Genomic DNA, 13,281 nt, shown 5'->3' with positions numbered 1-13,281 from the left:
TACGAATAACTTTTACGTAGCCTACAAATTGCAGTGTCATTGTTTGCTTCTAATCAGTGAGGTCAGCCCTGTGTAACCCATGTGATACACAGGTAATAAGTCAGTAGCATAGCATGAGTCATCCAATTGGGGGGGCACTGACCATATGATTGGGGGACCCCAGGCCTGATAGGGCGGGGGACACAAGCCATTTTTTGGCAATTTTTCTGTAGGATTTTCTACATTTTCAAATTGATTGGGGGGCATGCCCCCCACCATGCCCCTATGACACTACGTCACTGTAATGAGTTGCACTGTCCCTCCTTTCTTGTATTGCACCAGTACAGGAGTTTCCACAGCCTGGTGAAACCTGCTCTCCCAGATGGATCATTGAATTACATGATAAGTGGTAATTTTCGCATACAGTTATTTTCGCAATTTGGAGTGAGAGACACATTTTCGCGAATGTTATTTTCGTGATTGCCCAGTTCTTCCCTATACTTGTAATACATTATTGCATATATTCACGAGGTGTTATTTTCGCGGTTGGAGCTCTAATCGCAAAAATAAAACCCTTGCGAAAATTACTACTTATACAGTACCTCATTGGACCTTGAACCTTTTGGGTGAACACATAATGGTTAGTAGTGTTTCCTCTTTAATTTCACAACATAAACATTTTTCCTCATCCCTACCTTTGTAAGACAACTCATAACATGTTCTTCCTCTCCGTAAACAAACTGCACAGTAGAACACAGGTGGACATGGTAGCCTAGTGGTGCATTCATCATGAAACGCAGCACATGTCGTCTGCAAAGGGAAATAATTACACTTAAAAATGTGCTATTCCAGTTGAAATCCACCTACCCCCTATGGAAGACATGTCCTTAATCTTCCTCACAGGGAGTGTGCATTACAGATTGGAGTACCTGAACGGGTGACTCCATTTGAAATTCACACTCCCTGTGTATGAGATTAAGGTCATGTCTTCAATAGGGTGTGTATGGATTTCACCTGGAATAGCCCAATATGTAATGGAATGATGCACTTTCCCTAAAGTGAACACTCAGATTTGTGTCTAATCAATCCCGATTTTAATATCTCTATTTTACACATACACACTGCGTAAAAAAACACCAGTACATCTTGCCGAGATTCGAACCGGCAACCTTCACATTACTAGTATGACGCTCTAATAATCAACTGAGCAACAGAGCCACGCTGGAGAAGAGCAGAAAAGGACATTTCATCCTTATGTGACTTTGTGTATTTGTTATAAATATGCAGTTCTGATGCCTTCTGCAAGGAATGTGACCAACATCATTCAAACCTAATACCTATAGATTTGTTTGTTTTTTCCAATATTAATATGCGCTGGCTGCTCTGGGTACAGATTAAGATTTGTTCAAGTCTGCACTGCACTGTTCTTTTTCTATCAATGTGCTATTCTATCTAAAATCCACACTACCACTGTGGACAATTTTGGATATATCTTCCACAGGGGGAGTATGAATTTCAAATGGAATGAACACATTAGCAGCTCCATTTGAAACTCACCCTCACTCAGTGGAAGATTCAAGTTGAATCTTTCTAAGAGGGTGTATGGAATTCAAATGGAGCTGCTTAATGTGTTCATTCCATTTGATATTCATACTCCCCCTGTGGAAGATATTTCCAAAATCATCCACAGGGATAGTGTGGATTTTAAACGGAATAGCCAAATCCAAGTAAAGCAAAAGAAACCGTCCATGATATATTCATCAAGACTTACCCTGGAGGCAACGTGAGGGCAGCAGCTTTGGTTGACGTCGTACGAATACGTAGTATTGGATTGCCAACAACGAGACTCTTCCATGAGTAGGGTTCAGCTACTAGTAGGCCTGGGATAAGTGGCAGCAGTGGCACTGGTGGTGTTTCTTTGTGACTTGGAGCAACTAAAAAGGATAAGAAAAGAATTGATAATTTAATTTATAAAGCTTATACATATATTCCATTTCTAGATAGTTCATTGGTTGATTGCCATTCAATATTTTACCACTACCCATGCCATTGTGAAAAAAAAATCGACAAAGTCTCTGCAACACAATACTTTACGATGCTTCACACTTTATAGCCAGACACAGTATGGGAATTGTGCAAGTCAGGGGTGAGACTGATTGAGCTATTCCAGTTAAAATCCACACACCCCCTGTGAAAGACTTATGGAAGACCTTAATCTCCCACACAGGGATTGTAGATTTCAAATGGAATCACCCATTCAGGTAACCCCACATTTCAAATTCGCACTTCCTGTGAAGAAGATTAAGATGTTTTCCATAGGAGTGTATGGATTTCAACTGGAATGGCTTATTTGCTCCTAATAAGGCTCACCAATTTAGTGACAATAATCTCTTTTGTATTAACCCCATGAGAACTACCTGCCGATTGGCCAAAAAGAAGTTTTCATTATCAATTGGACCAATCAGCAACATTGCTAGAATAATTTCACCACACAAAAAAATTGGTGTGAATTATTTGCAAAGCTCCATTCTGATTGGTGATTAAAGTGAAGATATCATGTTATTGACCAATCAGAGGCAATGTTAGATCGGCAGGTAGTGCTCAGAGGGTTAAGATTATCAACACTTACCGTCACCCATACTACTAGATCCAGCAATAGACTCTGTATCCTTATGTCTATCTTTAGTAGAACTATGTGAAGTCTTAGGAGGTTCTGCCGGTGGCTCCAACCATTTGGACAGTGAAGAGAAACCGACTATAATCTCTGTTGTATCAAGATTATCAACAACTGTGTAACATATTCAAGTCAAGGAGAAATTGTTATTCAATTCAAATAAAAAAATTTGGACATTGGTGTCTTTGTTAAACCATAGCAGTTAACACACCATAACTGAACCCCTGATGAGGAAAATGTTGTTATTATTTTCTTTATTTCATGGCATTTCATACTTTCTTGGCATTTCAAGATATGAAAAGGACCCAAAATATGAATTATGACCCGGATCTTATGATGAGTGTCACCTCCGGTCAGTCCAGTGAGGAAATTACTTTTATTACATTCTTTACTCTTTTCTCTTTCATTTGACACCACTCGGGGGTCACACCTTCTGGACATATTTTGAGATATGAAAAAGACCCAAAATATGAATATTGACTCAGGTCTTATAAAAAGTATCACCCTCAGTTGGGAAATTATTTTTTATTATATTCTTTACTGTTTTCTCTTTTATTTGACACCACTCAGGGGGTCATATCTTTTTGGCATTTTGAGATATCAAAAGGACCCCATATGAATATTGACCTGGGTCTTAATTATGATGAGTGTCACCCCTGGGTGGGAAAATATTTTTATTATATTCTTTACTTTTTTTCTTTCATTTGACACCATTTAAGACCAAAAGGTTGCTAAGTAAGGAAGTAAGTAAATAGTAAGCAAGTGAAAAAGACTAATATAGGCTGAGACCATTTCTTGGTTCAGCAAAATCTCTCCAAAGGTCAATATTTAAAACACATGAGCACTAAGTGAGTGATTCAAAGATTTTGATTTTCACAAAAGGGGAATGGGCTATTACATTTAAAGCCTGCACTCCCCCCGTGGAAGATTTTGGAAATATCTTCCACAGGGGGGAGTATGAATTTCAAATGGGATGAACACATTAAGCAGTTCCATATGAATCTGTTAATTAGTTGAAAAGGATACACAAGTAGGAAGGTGCTCTGTCATCCAAAGACATCTGAAATAAACAAAAAAAAGAAAAAAGAAAATTATAAAAAGTTAACAGAGGTGACCAATATTGCCTTTCTTTTTTCCCTTTTTAATTCTTCTTTCATTTCCTTTTTTCTTTCTTTCATTCATTCATTCATTCATTCTCTTTTTGATTTTCTCTTTCTTACTTTCTTTTCACATTTTTTCTTTTCTTTCTTTCCTTTATTCTTCTCCTTGGTTTCATGCTACCCTTTGTTAGTCACATCACTTGCACCAGTGCAAAGACTCAATCCAAATTTGTGTTACAAATTAGTAGACATTACAAAAACATCACGAAAAAAATCAAATCAGAAAAACAGGTCTCATTTTTATCTCATGTGCTTTGAAGTCATTAGAGGGACGGGACACATTTGGCAAATTATTGGGCTCTCCGTTTAAAATCCACACTACCCCTGTGGAAGATTTTGGCAATATCTTCTACAAGGGGAGAATGAATTTCAAATGGAATGAACACATAAGGCAGATCCATTTGAATTCATCCACCCTCTGAGAAAGTGAATGTCAAATAAAGCTAATTCTATTTGAAATTTTATACTCCCCCTGTGGCAGATATTTCAAAAATCTTCCACAGGGGAGTGTGAATTTCAACTGGAATTTCTCATTAATTATAATTGGCCCACTGCTTTTGGCACTTTATTGGAATCATATCATATTTCCTTGAATAGTCGCCACAAAGGGGCGTTACATTTTCCAAACAGGGCGTTTATTAGAGGTAATTTGAAGAACGATAATTCCTGTTAAAATCACTAGGTAAGCTTAAAACCCACGCTGAAATGACGAACTATGAACTTACGGGTTCACTTCCAGGTTTACGACCAGATTTTCGCCAATTACCGATGCCATTAGCGATCATGCTTGCACCTTGGTAAGCTTACTACACAAGATAGCATGGAAATATCAGCATTTTTAAAACATCTTTGTTGAAAAAAGTGGTGGGGCGTTTATTTGAAGGGGGCAACTATTCAAGGAAATACGGAATGTGAAACTCTTTCATTCTACTTTTCTTTGTTTTCTTTTTTCCGTTTGATGACAGGGTATTATAAACAAAAATTTGGCAATGACTTGGTTAAACATTGTGTTACAAAGTATGTTGGTTTGGCATCACAGCAGTGAGGAGGGCCTTCCCATAGAACAATTCTTGAAAATTCCACATTTAACGACAACGGGAACCTCATCATTGAAATACGTACAAATACGGTCATGCTAATAACAGCTTAATATGTATGTAAACAAATGATGCAAACCATGTTCTTATTGTTGGAAGCGCTCCATTATTTACATCATTTATCCATTAAAACAGTATGTATCCATAGGAGAATGAAAACCAGCGAAATGTTTACGAAACAGGTTAGTCTCGTACCCAGGTGAAAATCGCTATGCACTGCCCTGGTAGTCTTTATTATGAGCGCCCGCTTGAGGCCCACATGGCTAACATTCTTTAGAGCATAGACTAGTACTGCATGAGTCATGATTGTCGACTCGTGCACTCGTGTACAACAACATACACTGAATACTGTACTGTGTGAATTAATACAATACGGGGCAGAATCATTTTATTTTATCACACTTCTGCCTACACAACGTAATTTTTACTCCAGTTCCCGGAAGATACACAATTTATTTACGTATATATTAACGTTTATGTCCAGATAAGGCCAGTATAATGTGTTTAATTTCGTTCTAGTTTGAGCCTCGACTCGTCATGTTTGTAATCATTTGTTGTGCTCAGGCATTACACAGTGCATTGACACGCTGGTGCATTCCATGGATTTGCTCAGGTTTGCAATACTCACAGAGTTTTAGCCGTCATCACGATCCCATCAATAAATGGAAGTTTAATTCCTGGTTCTTTATTTCATATCAAAGTTTTAGCCTCATATTAAATATTTTCTATAAATAGGGCTAAATTCAACCTTGTTTTGTTTGAGGTCTCAATAGAAATATTTCTTGCGTAAAATGGTATCGCCTAATACAGGGGTGTAGGGTTTGAGAAATGTTAGATGTGGTTGATAATGGTCATGTGGCGAATTGATTTGATTTGTAAAAAAGAAACTACCGATTCCAATGTTAATGATTAATGATACATTACAAGTTCTTTTCATGAATCTTTGCTTTTAAGTATAATTTCCTTCCACAAATCAACTCAACATTTTAGGTTTATACCCCATCTAAAAATGATGAAGTCACATGTGAGAGAATGGTCTTTACCCTTTGAGGACCAACATGAAAATGATGACGTCAGAGTTGCTACTCATTCGATAATATGCTTTACTCGCAAAGCATCATGGGGGTTTTACTCTTCACTGCTGTAGTTTGGCATACACCACTCTAAATCACAGCTTATTTAAACAAAATAAGACAGGCAAAACAATCAAAATGTGTTATTCCAGTTGAAATCCATACACCCCCTATGGAATAATAATCTTCCACACAGGGAGTGTGAATTTCAAATGGGGTTACCTAAATGGTTGACTCCATTTGAGATCTATGCTCCCTGTGTGGGAGGTTAAGGTCATATCTTCCATAGGGAGGGTGTATGGAATATGGAAGAATCCATTGATCAACCTGAAGTTATAAACATGTGTTGTTGTTGGGGTTGTTTTTTGGGGGGGGCAACCTATGTTATTATAAACATGGCGCAAATAGTGTGATTGCAATTGGGCCACATATCTTTCTTTCCTGGATCAGCAAGGATTAAATATATTGATTCTACCAAACACCATTTTAAACAGAGCACACAAACATCAATTATTAGCTACTAATTATCTCGCAGTAAAAATGGGGTTAGACTCTTGGAAGTGCCTTATTTAGTCATTTTAATCGACATGTTAATTTAATAATTACCTTCTCAGGAGCAAGCTGTGGGTAGCAAAGCAAAAAAAAAAAAAAAAATACAGGGGATACAAAAACAGCATAGCAAGATAAGTAGAGGCATTGCAAGGATTTTGAGGAAAAAGAGGGAATCTTTCAAGCTGATTATCAGCTTAGCACTGAAAAAGTGGCATTTTCAAACATCACAGGAAAAAAAAGAAGTGTTTTTAAAATATCATCATCAAAAAAAAGTATGCTTTTCAACAATGAAGTGCACTTTTAAATGTTAGCAATAAAAAATTGCCTTTAAACAATTGAATACATGAATTCAAAACCCACCCAAGTCCATGGGAAGTGATTTTGAGAAAAAAAAACCATGTGTATCATTTTAATTCCTTCAGTTAGATTTACCTGGTCATTATGGTAAGTTGTACGTGCAAATGGGTGGGTTAAACTGTATTAGGTATGAAGATTAGCATTTCAAGGACTTCGTCTGGGCTCATTTTAAATGCTGGACTTGGGTGGTTTTTTGAATCATATACAAAGACAACAATGTTGGAATGAGATTACCACTAGTAAAATAATACAAAATAAAGCACACAGGTATGTATAATGCTGATAAGCATACTGCCATGCAATATAAACCACACACTTTCCTTGATTAAACCCATTTTTTTTTTCAAAAGTCACTCTCCAGCAATGAATGTTTTACAAGTGGACTTTTATATATACTGGATTTCAATCAATGTGTTACAAGACTCAAATCCTGGATTTGGGCAGTTCTTTCATACATGCTATTTTTCACATGCTCAATAGACACAGAGGATGAATTTGAGTTGTTCTTTCATACATATGACAGGCCTATGTATAGCAACAATTTCCCATGCATAACTCAATTTGGCTAAAGTATGGACTTGGGTGGGTTTTGTATTCATATATTCAATTGCCTTTTTGGGTGTACAGAAGAACATTCTTTAACAATTTCAAAACCAATGGAAGTTGAATTGTTAAAAATAAGCAATTCCTTTTTGTTAAAAGAAACTTATATAAAGATCTTTCCCATTAATCGCACGTGATGATGCATGATTATGACCTATCAAGAAATTTACAAAAATATATTGCTTAAGAAGTACATTGTAGATGTTCATCCTTGAAAACACCCTTTCTTAAACCAAATTTTCATGAAATTGAGGGCCATCAATAAACCAAAACGGCTGAAAATGCATCCTGAGTTTAAACTAAATGGCTGAAAATGCATCCCGAGTCTGCCGCACATCCCCATACCCTCATTTCCACTGACCCCCCCCCAGTCTGTTCCTACAAATTAAAAAGTTTGGGAGGAAAACAAAAAAGTTGTTCTTGCTTAATGAAGGTAGATTAGGTCTATACTAAATTAATATGAAGGTGAGATTGGGACTCATGGGTGAAGGTACTTACATGCATTTGTGGTGATGGGCTAAATGGTACCCTTGCTGGGGTCTGCGAAGTCATAGAGGCACTTGGGTTGGGACCCCCTGGAGCTGCTGACCTCTTCCCAATGGTCTGCTCTTTCTGTTGAGATGAATAAATTGTTTACATAGAAGACAAATTAAAAGACAGTATATCAGCGTTTTTCCAGAAAATTATTTGTGCGGAAATAATACCAACTCAAATCAGATATCTGACTTCATACATCATGCACAATGAGTCAATGACCTCTGACCTCTGCAGGTGTGATTATTCACCATATTATTATGTGTTGACAACAAAGAGACTTGATTTAGGCAAAAAAAATTATTTAAAAATAAAGTAAAAAAAGTGCCAAGGAACAGCCCATTGATTAAAACTCCAAGAGTCTACTTTCAAGTCAAAGGTCAAATACAAGCTGTTAACTCAAATCAACTTGCACTTTTCATGCTAATCAGAGATTCTCAGGTTATTTTACAGACTGCATCATATAAAAAAATGTTCCAGAAAATTGTGTTTTAAAATGATCTTCGTATATTAATAATCCATTCAATCACAAGTCCAAGTAACAACACAAATAAAAAGTGATCAATAATCAATCTATAACGGGACCAAACCAAAAGATCAAAGAAGCTCTACGAACGAATCTGGTTTTGTTATGGAGGAGGTTGAAGGTTGATTACGTTTTTCTTCTATTTTCTCAAAAAAAATCTTATTTTGACTGCTAGTTTCATTACAGACAGGGAGAAGGGGTAAGCTATGAAACAAAAATAGTTATATTTATAAGGCTACATCGATCTTTTAGTTTGTTCCCTTCACAATGACTGACAGACCTCATCAAAATTGTAAGCTAAGATAGTACACAACGTCATATGTACTTGTGGCCCTTGAACATGTTTAAACAAAACTGCCAAGAGTTTACGTAGGAGGTTTTGCTTTTTAAACATGTTCAGGGGCCATTGACACATAGGAGGTGTTTCCTGCCCAACGACGGTATTATATGGAATTATACATTATGACAATGTTGTGGGATTTTGATTATTCAAAATACAAAATGGGTGAATAATTGTTGTGTTAGTGAATAATCTTACCCCAAATCTGAAAGAAAAATGCAAAAGTTTAATTACTGGTTATGAAAAAAAGAAGTTAAACACATAGTGGGTTATACGGGAGCATGGTTACCTAGTGGTTAAGTGATCATGATTAATAGGTGGTGGGTTCGAGTCATGTCGCAGCTAACATGTTGTGTCCTTGGGCATAGCACTTAATCACGGTATATCCACTTCACCCATGTGTAAATTGGTACAGACTTAAAGCTGGGCTACAGGACGATGAAGACTCATTGTGCATGGAGGAGTGTACACACCCTCCTCCACACCCTCCTCCCCTAATGCTCACACACAGAGTGACATACACAGAGTCAACATCATTTCACACTTTGGTCCATCTTTTTTAAATGAATATATGACCCAACATGATTTTAGTATTTTCACATAAAGCACTAAATATGGATTAAAATGATACCTCAACCATCTTGGTTGGATTTACGGTTACAAAGTTAAGATCAGTCACAGGTCATGAAACTTAATTGGACATCATGTGAAATATAAAATACAAAGAAACAAGCACATTAATTTGAATAAAAAAGAACTTTGCTTTTTTGAACATGGATTTTAATTTTATGAAGAAAAAATTACATGGTTTGAAAGAGATATAAGCACAATAATTTGAATAAAAAAGAAATTTGCATTTTTGAACATGGATTTTAATTCTATGAAGAAAAAATTATATGGTTTAAAAGTGGAGATATCAAGGCATGATTTTTTGCAGTTTTTTTGTTGTTGTTATTTCTCAACATCTTCATGACTATTTTTGGCCATACAGTAAATTTATATAATTTGCCAACATCAGCCTCATCCACTGGCATTGAGATACATGTTTGAAATGAGGCCCAAGCCCAGGACAAAATAATGTGAGAGATGGAATGTGAAATGAGCAGTTTTAATTTGATAACCTGACACTTGGTCGTAAAAAGAGAACAGTATTAACACATTACTACAGGGGTTATCAAGGACTACATTACTGGTGACATACAAACATTTTATGTTTCACCATTTATAGTGCAAGTTAAAGTTGTCATAACATAAATTGCTTTCTTTTTTTGGTTAATTGTCTGCAACATTGGGCAATTCCAGTTACATGACCTTAATCTTCTACACAGGGAGTGTAAATTTCAAATGGGATTACCTAATGGTCGACTCCATTTAAAATTCACACTCCCTGTGTGGGAGATTAAGGTTATGGCTTCCATAGGGGTGTATGGATTTCAATTGGCACAGCCCATTTCCAATATCACTTGAAAATGTTAAAGGATGACTGGCTTGTCTGATGAAGAAAGTGAATTGAATGCAAGACATACACAGGTGTTTCAAAATGATTGTTACGCATGCAGTTTCCAGTGACTATTGGCACGATTGCCACATACAGGGTGTCCCTGAAAGAACTGTATCGTCGGAAACTTAATTGTTTGGGTATTTTAATGCCACAACTAAACATACCTAAATAGCTGGCATGGTTGGGTGATAAATCAGTTATCACATACTTTTTGGATTTTGAAAATTGAACACACCGTTCTTGAAATATCAGAATTTTACAAAACATTAAATAATGGTAAAGACGATTCTAAAGGCAAACAAGTAATAATTCTTGGAGTCTGATAGATATTTCAAAGCAAATTATTCTACTTTTTTGACTAAAATAGTGAATTTTTTTCTTCAATTCAATCCTGTTCTCCCAAATATACATATTTGTCGCTACTTAGAGGTTAATAACTGCGCATCGGTTATTTGGAGGCATTGTGAAAAATCTAAACATTTTGCCTTTGGAACCGAGGAATATCCCGAGGGCGCAGCCCCGAGGGATATTCCGAGGTCCAAAGCAAAATGTTTAGATTTTTCACAATGCCCGATATATAACCGATGCAAAGTTATTAACCTCATCCTCATAACCGTCACTTTGATCTTTTATCTTTACAAAATAACACAAAATTTTCCTCAAAGGTTTGTAAAAATAAACAATTTTTACATCTTCCCTTTCCCAAAATCGATTAGGCTAAAACAAAACGACCAATAACAAAAGTGCGTATCAGAATCTGTGCAAATATGTAGCGCGCAATCCAAATATGGCAGCCAGCGCGCAGTTCGTTGGACGCATAATACGGCGCACGCAGAAGTCAATTGTGTGCGACATTGGAACAATTACGCATTTTGCGGTCAATTGTGAGATATTAATGACCTCGATTTGCGTTAGCGTTTTCACAAATAATAAAATATGATTGGATCGCACGCATCGCGTTTATTAATGAGGTCATGAATGCACATTAATCATGTAACTGAATGATACATTGGATATTTGTTCATTGCTTTATATATGACACTCTAAAGTCCAAGAATTAGATACTTCTTTTGCTGTTATAACAGGCTATCCCAGTTGAAATCCACACACCCCCTATTAAAGACATGACCTTAATCTCCCACACATGGGTTGTAAATTTCAAATGGAGTCATCCATTCAGGTAGACCCATTTGAAATTCACACTCACTGTGTGGAAGATTAAGATCCAAGTCTTCCAGGGGTGTATGGAATTTTACTGGAACAGCCAATTCCACCATGTGTTAACCGAGTAAGATGCAGAATGATCCCTGTGTGAAAAAGAAAAAATTTAGATCTACCACCTCAAGAGAAGAAGAATCAGTGCTGTTGGCTGTAGCTCGACGAGACTTGGATGCAGTCAATGCTTGAGTCTGGAAAGCAATATTAGATGTCAAGGGTAACAGAAGCTAACAGAGGGAGGGAGCACACAAAAGTTATTTTTGTAAACTAAATGAATCGTTTGTTACTAATGTGACCAAAAATCTGTTTTACGAGCGTATAGACCCTATCTAGGTACTACGGTCAGTTGGTCTGAATTGTTCTTTTATAGAAAGCTGAAATGACCTTAAGGGGGTACTACACCCTTGGCCAATTTTGTGCCTATTTTTGCATTTTTCTCAAAAATTATAGTGCATTGGTAACAAGATATGTATATTATAGGGGCAAGAACTACAACTACTGCACTGAAAATTCAGCAACTCAAGACAAGTAGTTATTGATTTATTGATCAAATATTGGTTTTCCCTCATTTTGACTGTAACTCCACAACTGTTGTCTGTGCTGAAATAAAATTTCCAGTGCAGTAGTTGTAGTCCTTGCCCCTATAATATACATATCTTACTTGTTACCAATATTGCGCTAAATTATTTGAGAAAAATGCAAAAATAGGCATAAAATTGGGCAGGGGTGTAGTACCCCCTTAAAATATCACCAAAAGCTTGAAAAGTAGTGAAAAAAATCTTTCTTTTTTTTTTTGGTCGCCTAATATTGATTTTGAGATAGAGCCACTAAAAGGACTTAAATTCCTTTGTACTTTGTTGTAATTGGGCTATTACATTTAAAAGCCACATTCCCCCTGTTGAAGATTTTGGAAATATCATCCACAGGGGGAGTATGGATTTCAAATGGAATTAACACATTAGCAGCTCCATTTAAAACTCACCTCCCTCAGTGAAAGATTCAGCTTGAATCTTTCTCAGAGGGTGTATGAAATTCAAATGGAGATGCCTAATGTGCTCATTCCATCTGAAATTCATACCCCCCCTGTGACAGATATTTTCAAAATCTCAGTTCCACATGGGTAGTGTGGATTCTAGATGTTATAGCCCAAATGTGATGGAATTTTCAGTGAAACAAAGCTCTAACAATGCCAAACGCGATGAAATTAAAAACTGAATTTTGATTTTGACAAACGACTCACTTTGCTTCGTCACATCACATATCGTCACTGGGTGGGGAAAACCTAATATGTACTTTTTGCCCTTGAACATGGATTAAGCAAACCATTCAATATTAAGTCTACACCTACAAGCCTTTATCCATGTTCAAGGGCCAAAAGTACATATGAGGATTTTCCCGCCCAGTGACGATATATTCGCTACTTGCATGATTTTGCCATTATGCACTATGTGTGGGGAGAGCCTTGATCTGGCAGCATACATGAATGGGAATTGAACCAGTCATATAACATTCTATGTAAGGTTACGTAATTCTTCCTTTCATGTATGCTGCCAGTTCGAGGATCTCCCCGCACATAGTACAGGATGGCGGCACCATGCAAGTAGCGAATAGCTTAAAATGTAGTAGCATAAATACATGTGCATGATTATATTACACCAAGTACCTTC

General features: G+C 36.7%; 1 protein-coding gene across 1 annotated transcript in view; it reads right to left on the bottom strand.

The window, feature by feature from the left end:
• Window positions 1–13,281, bottom strand: part of LOC140157456 (androglobin-like) — a 266,592-nt gene that overhangs the window by 58,536 nt on the left and 194,775 nt on the right. Inside the window, 6 exon segments of the mRNA XM_072180658.1 lie at window positions 675–789; window positions 1,751–1,913; window positions 2,609–2,767; window positions 3,680–3,713; window positions 7,994–8,107; window positions 11,737–11,805. Of these exon segments, the coding sequence (XP_072036759.1) occupies window positions 675–789; window positions 1,751–1,913; window positions 2,609–2,767; window positions 3,680–3,713; window positions 7,994–8,107; window positions 11,737–11,805 (654 nt within the window).

The sequence above is a fragment of the Amphiura filiformis genome, chromosome 7 (genome assembly GCF_039555335.1).
Source record: "Amphiura filiformis chromosome 7, Afil_fr2py, whole genome shotgun sequence".
Classification (NCBI taxonomy): Eukaryota; Metazoa; Echinodermata; class Ophiuroidea; order Amphilepidida; family Amphiuridae; genus Amphiura; species Amphiura filiformis.
The sequence above is the reverse complement of the archived record's forward strand: the minus strand, read 5'-3'. Positions and strand labels throughout refer to the sequence as shown.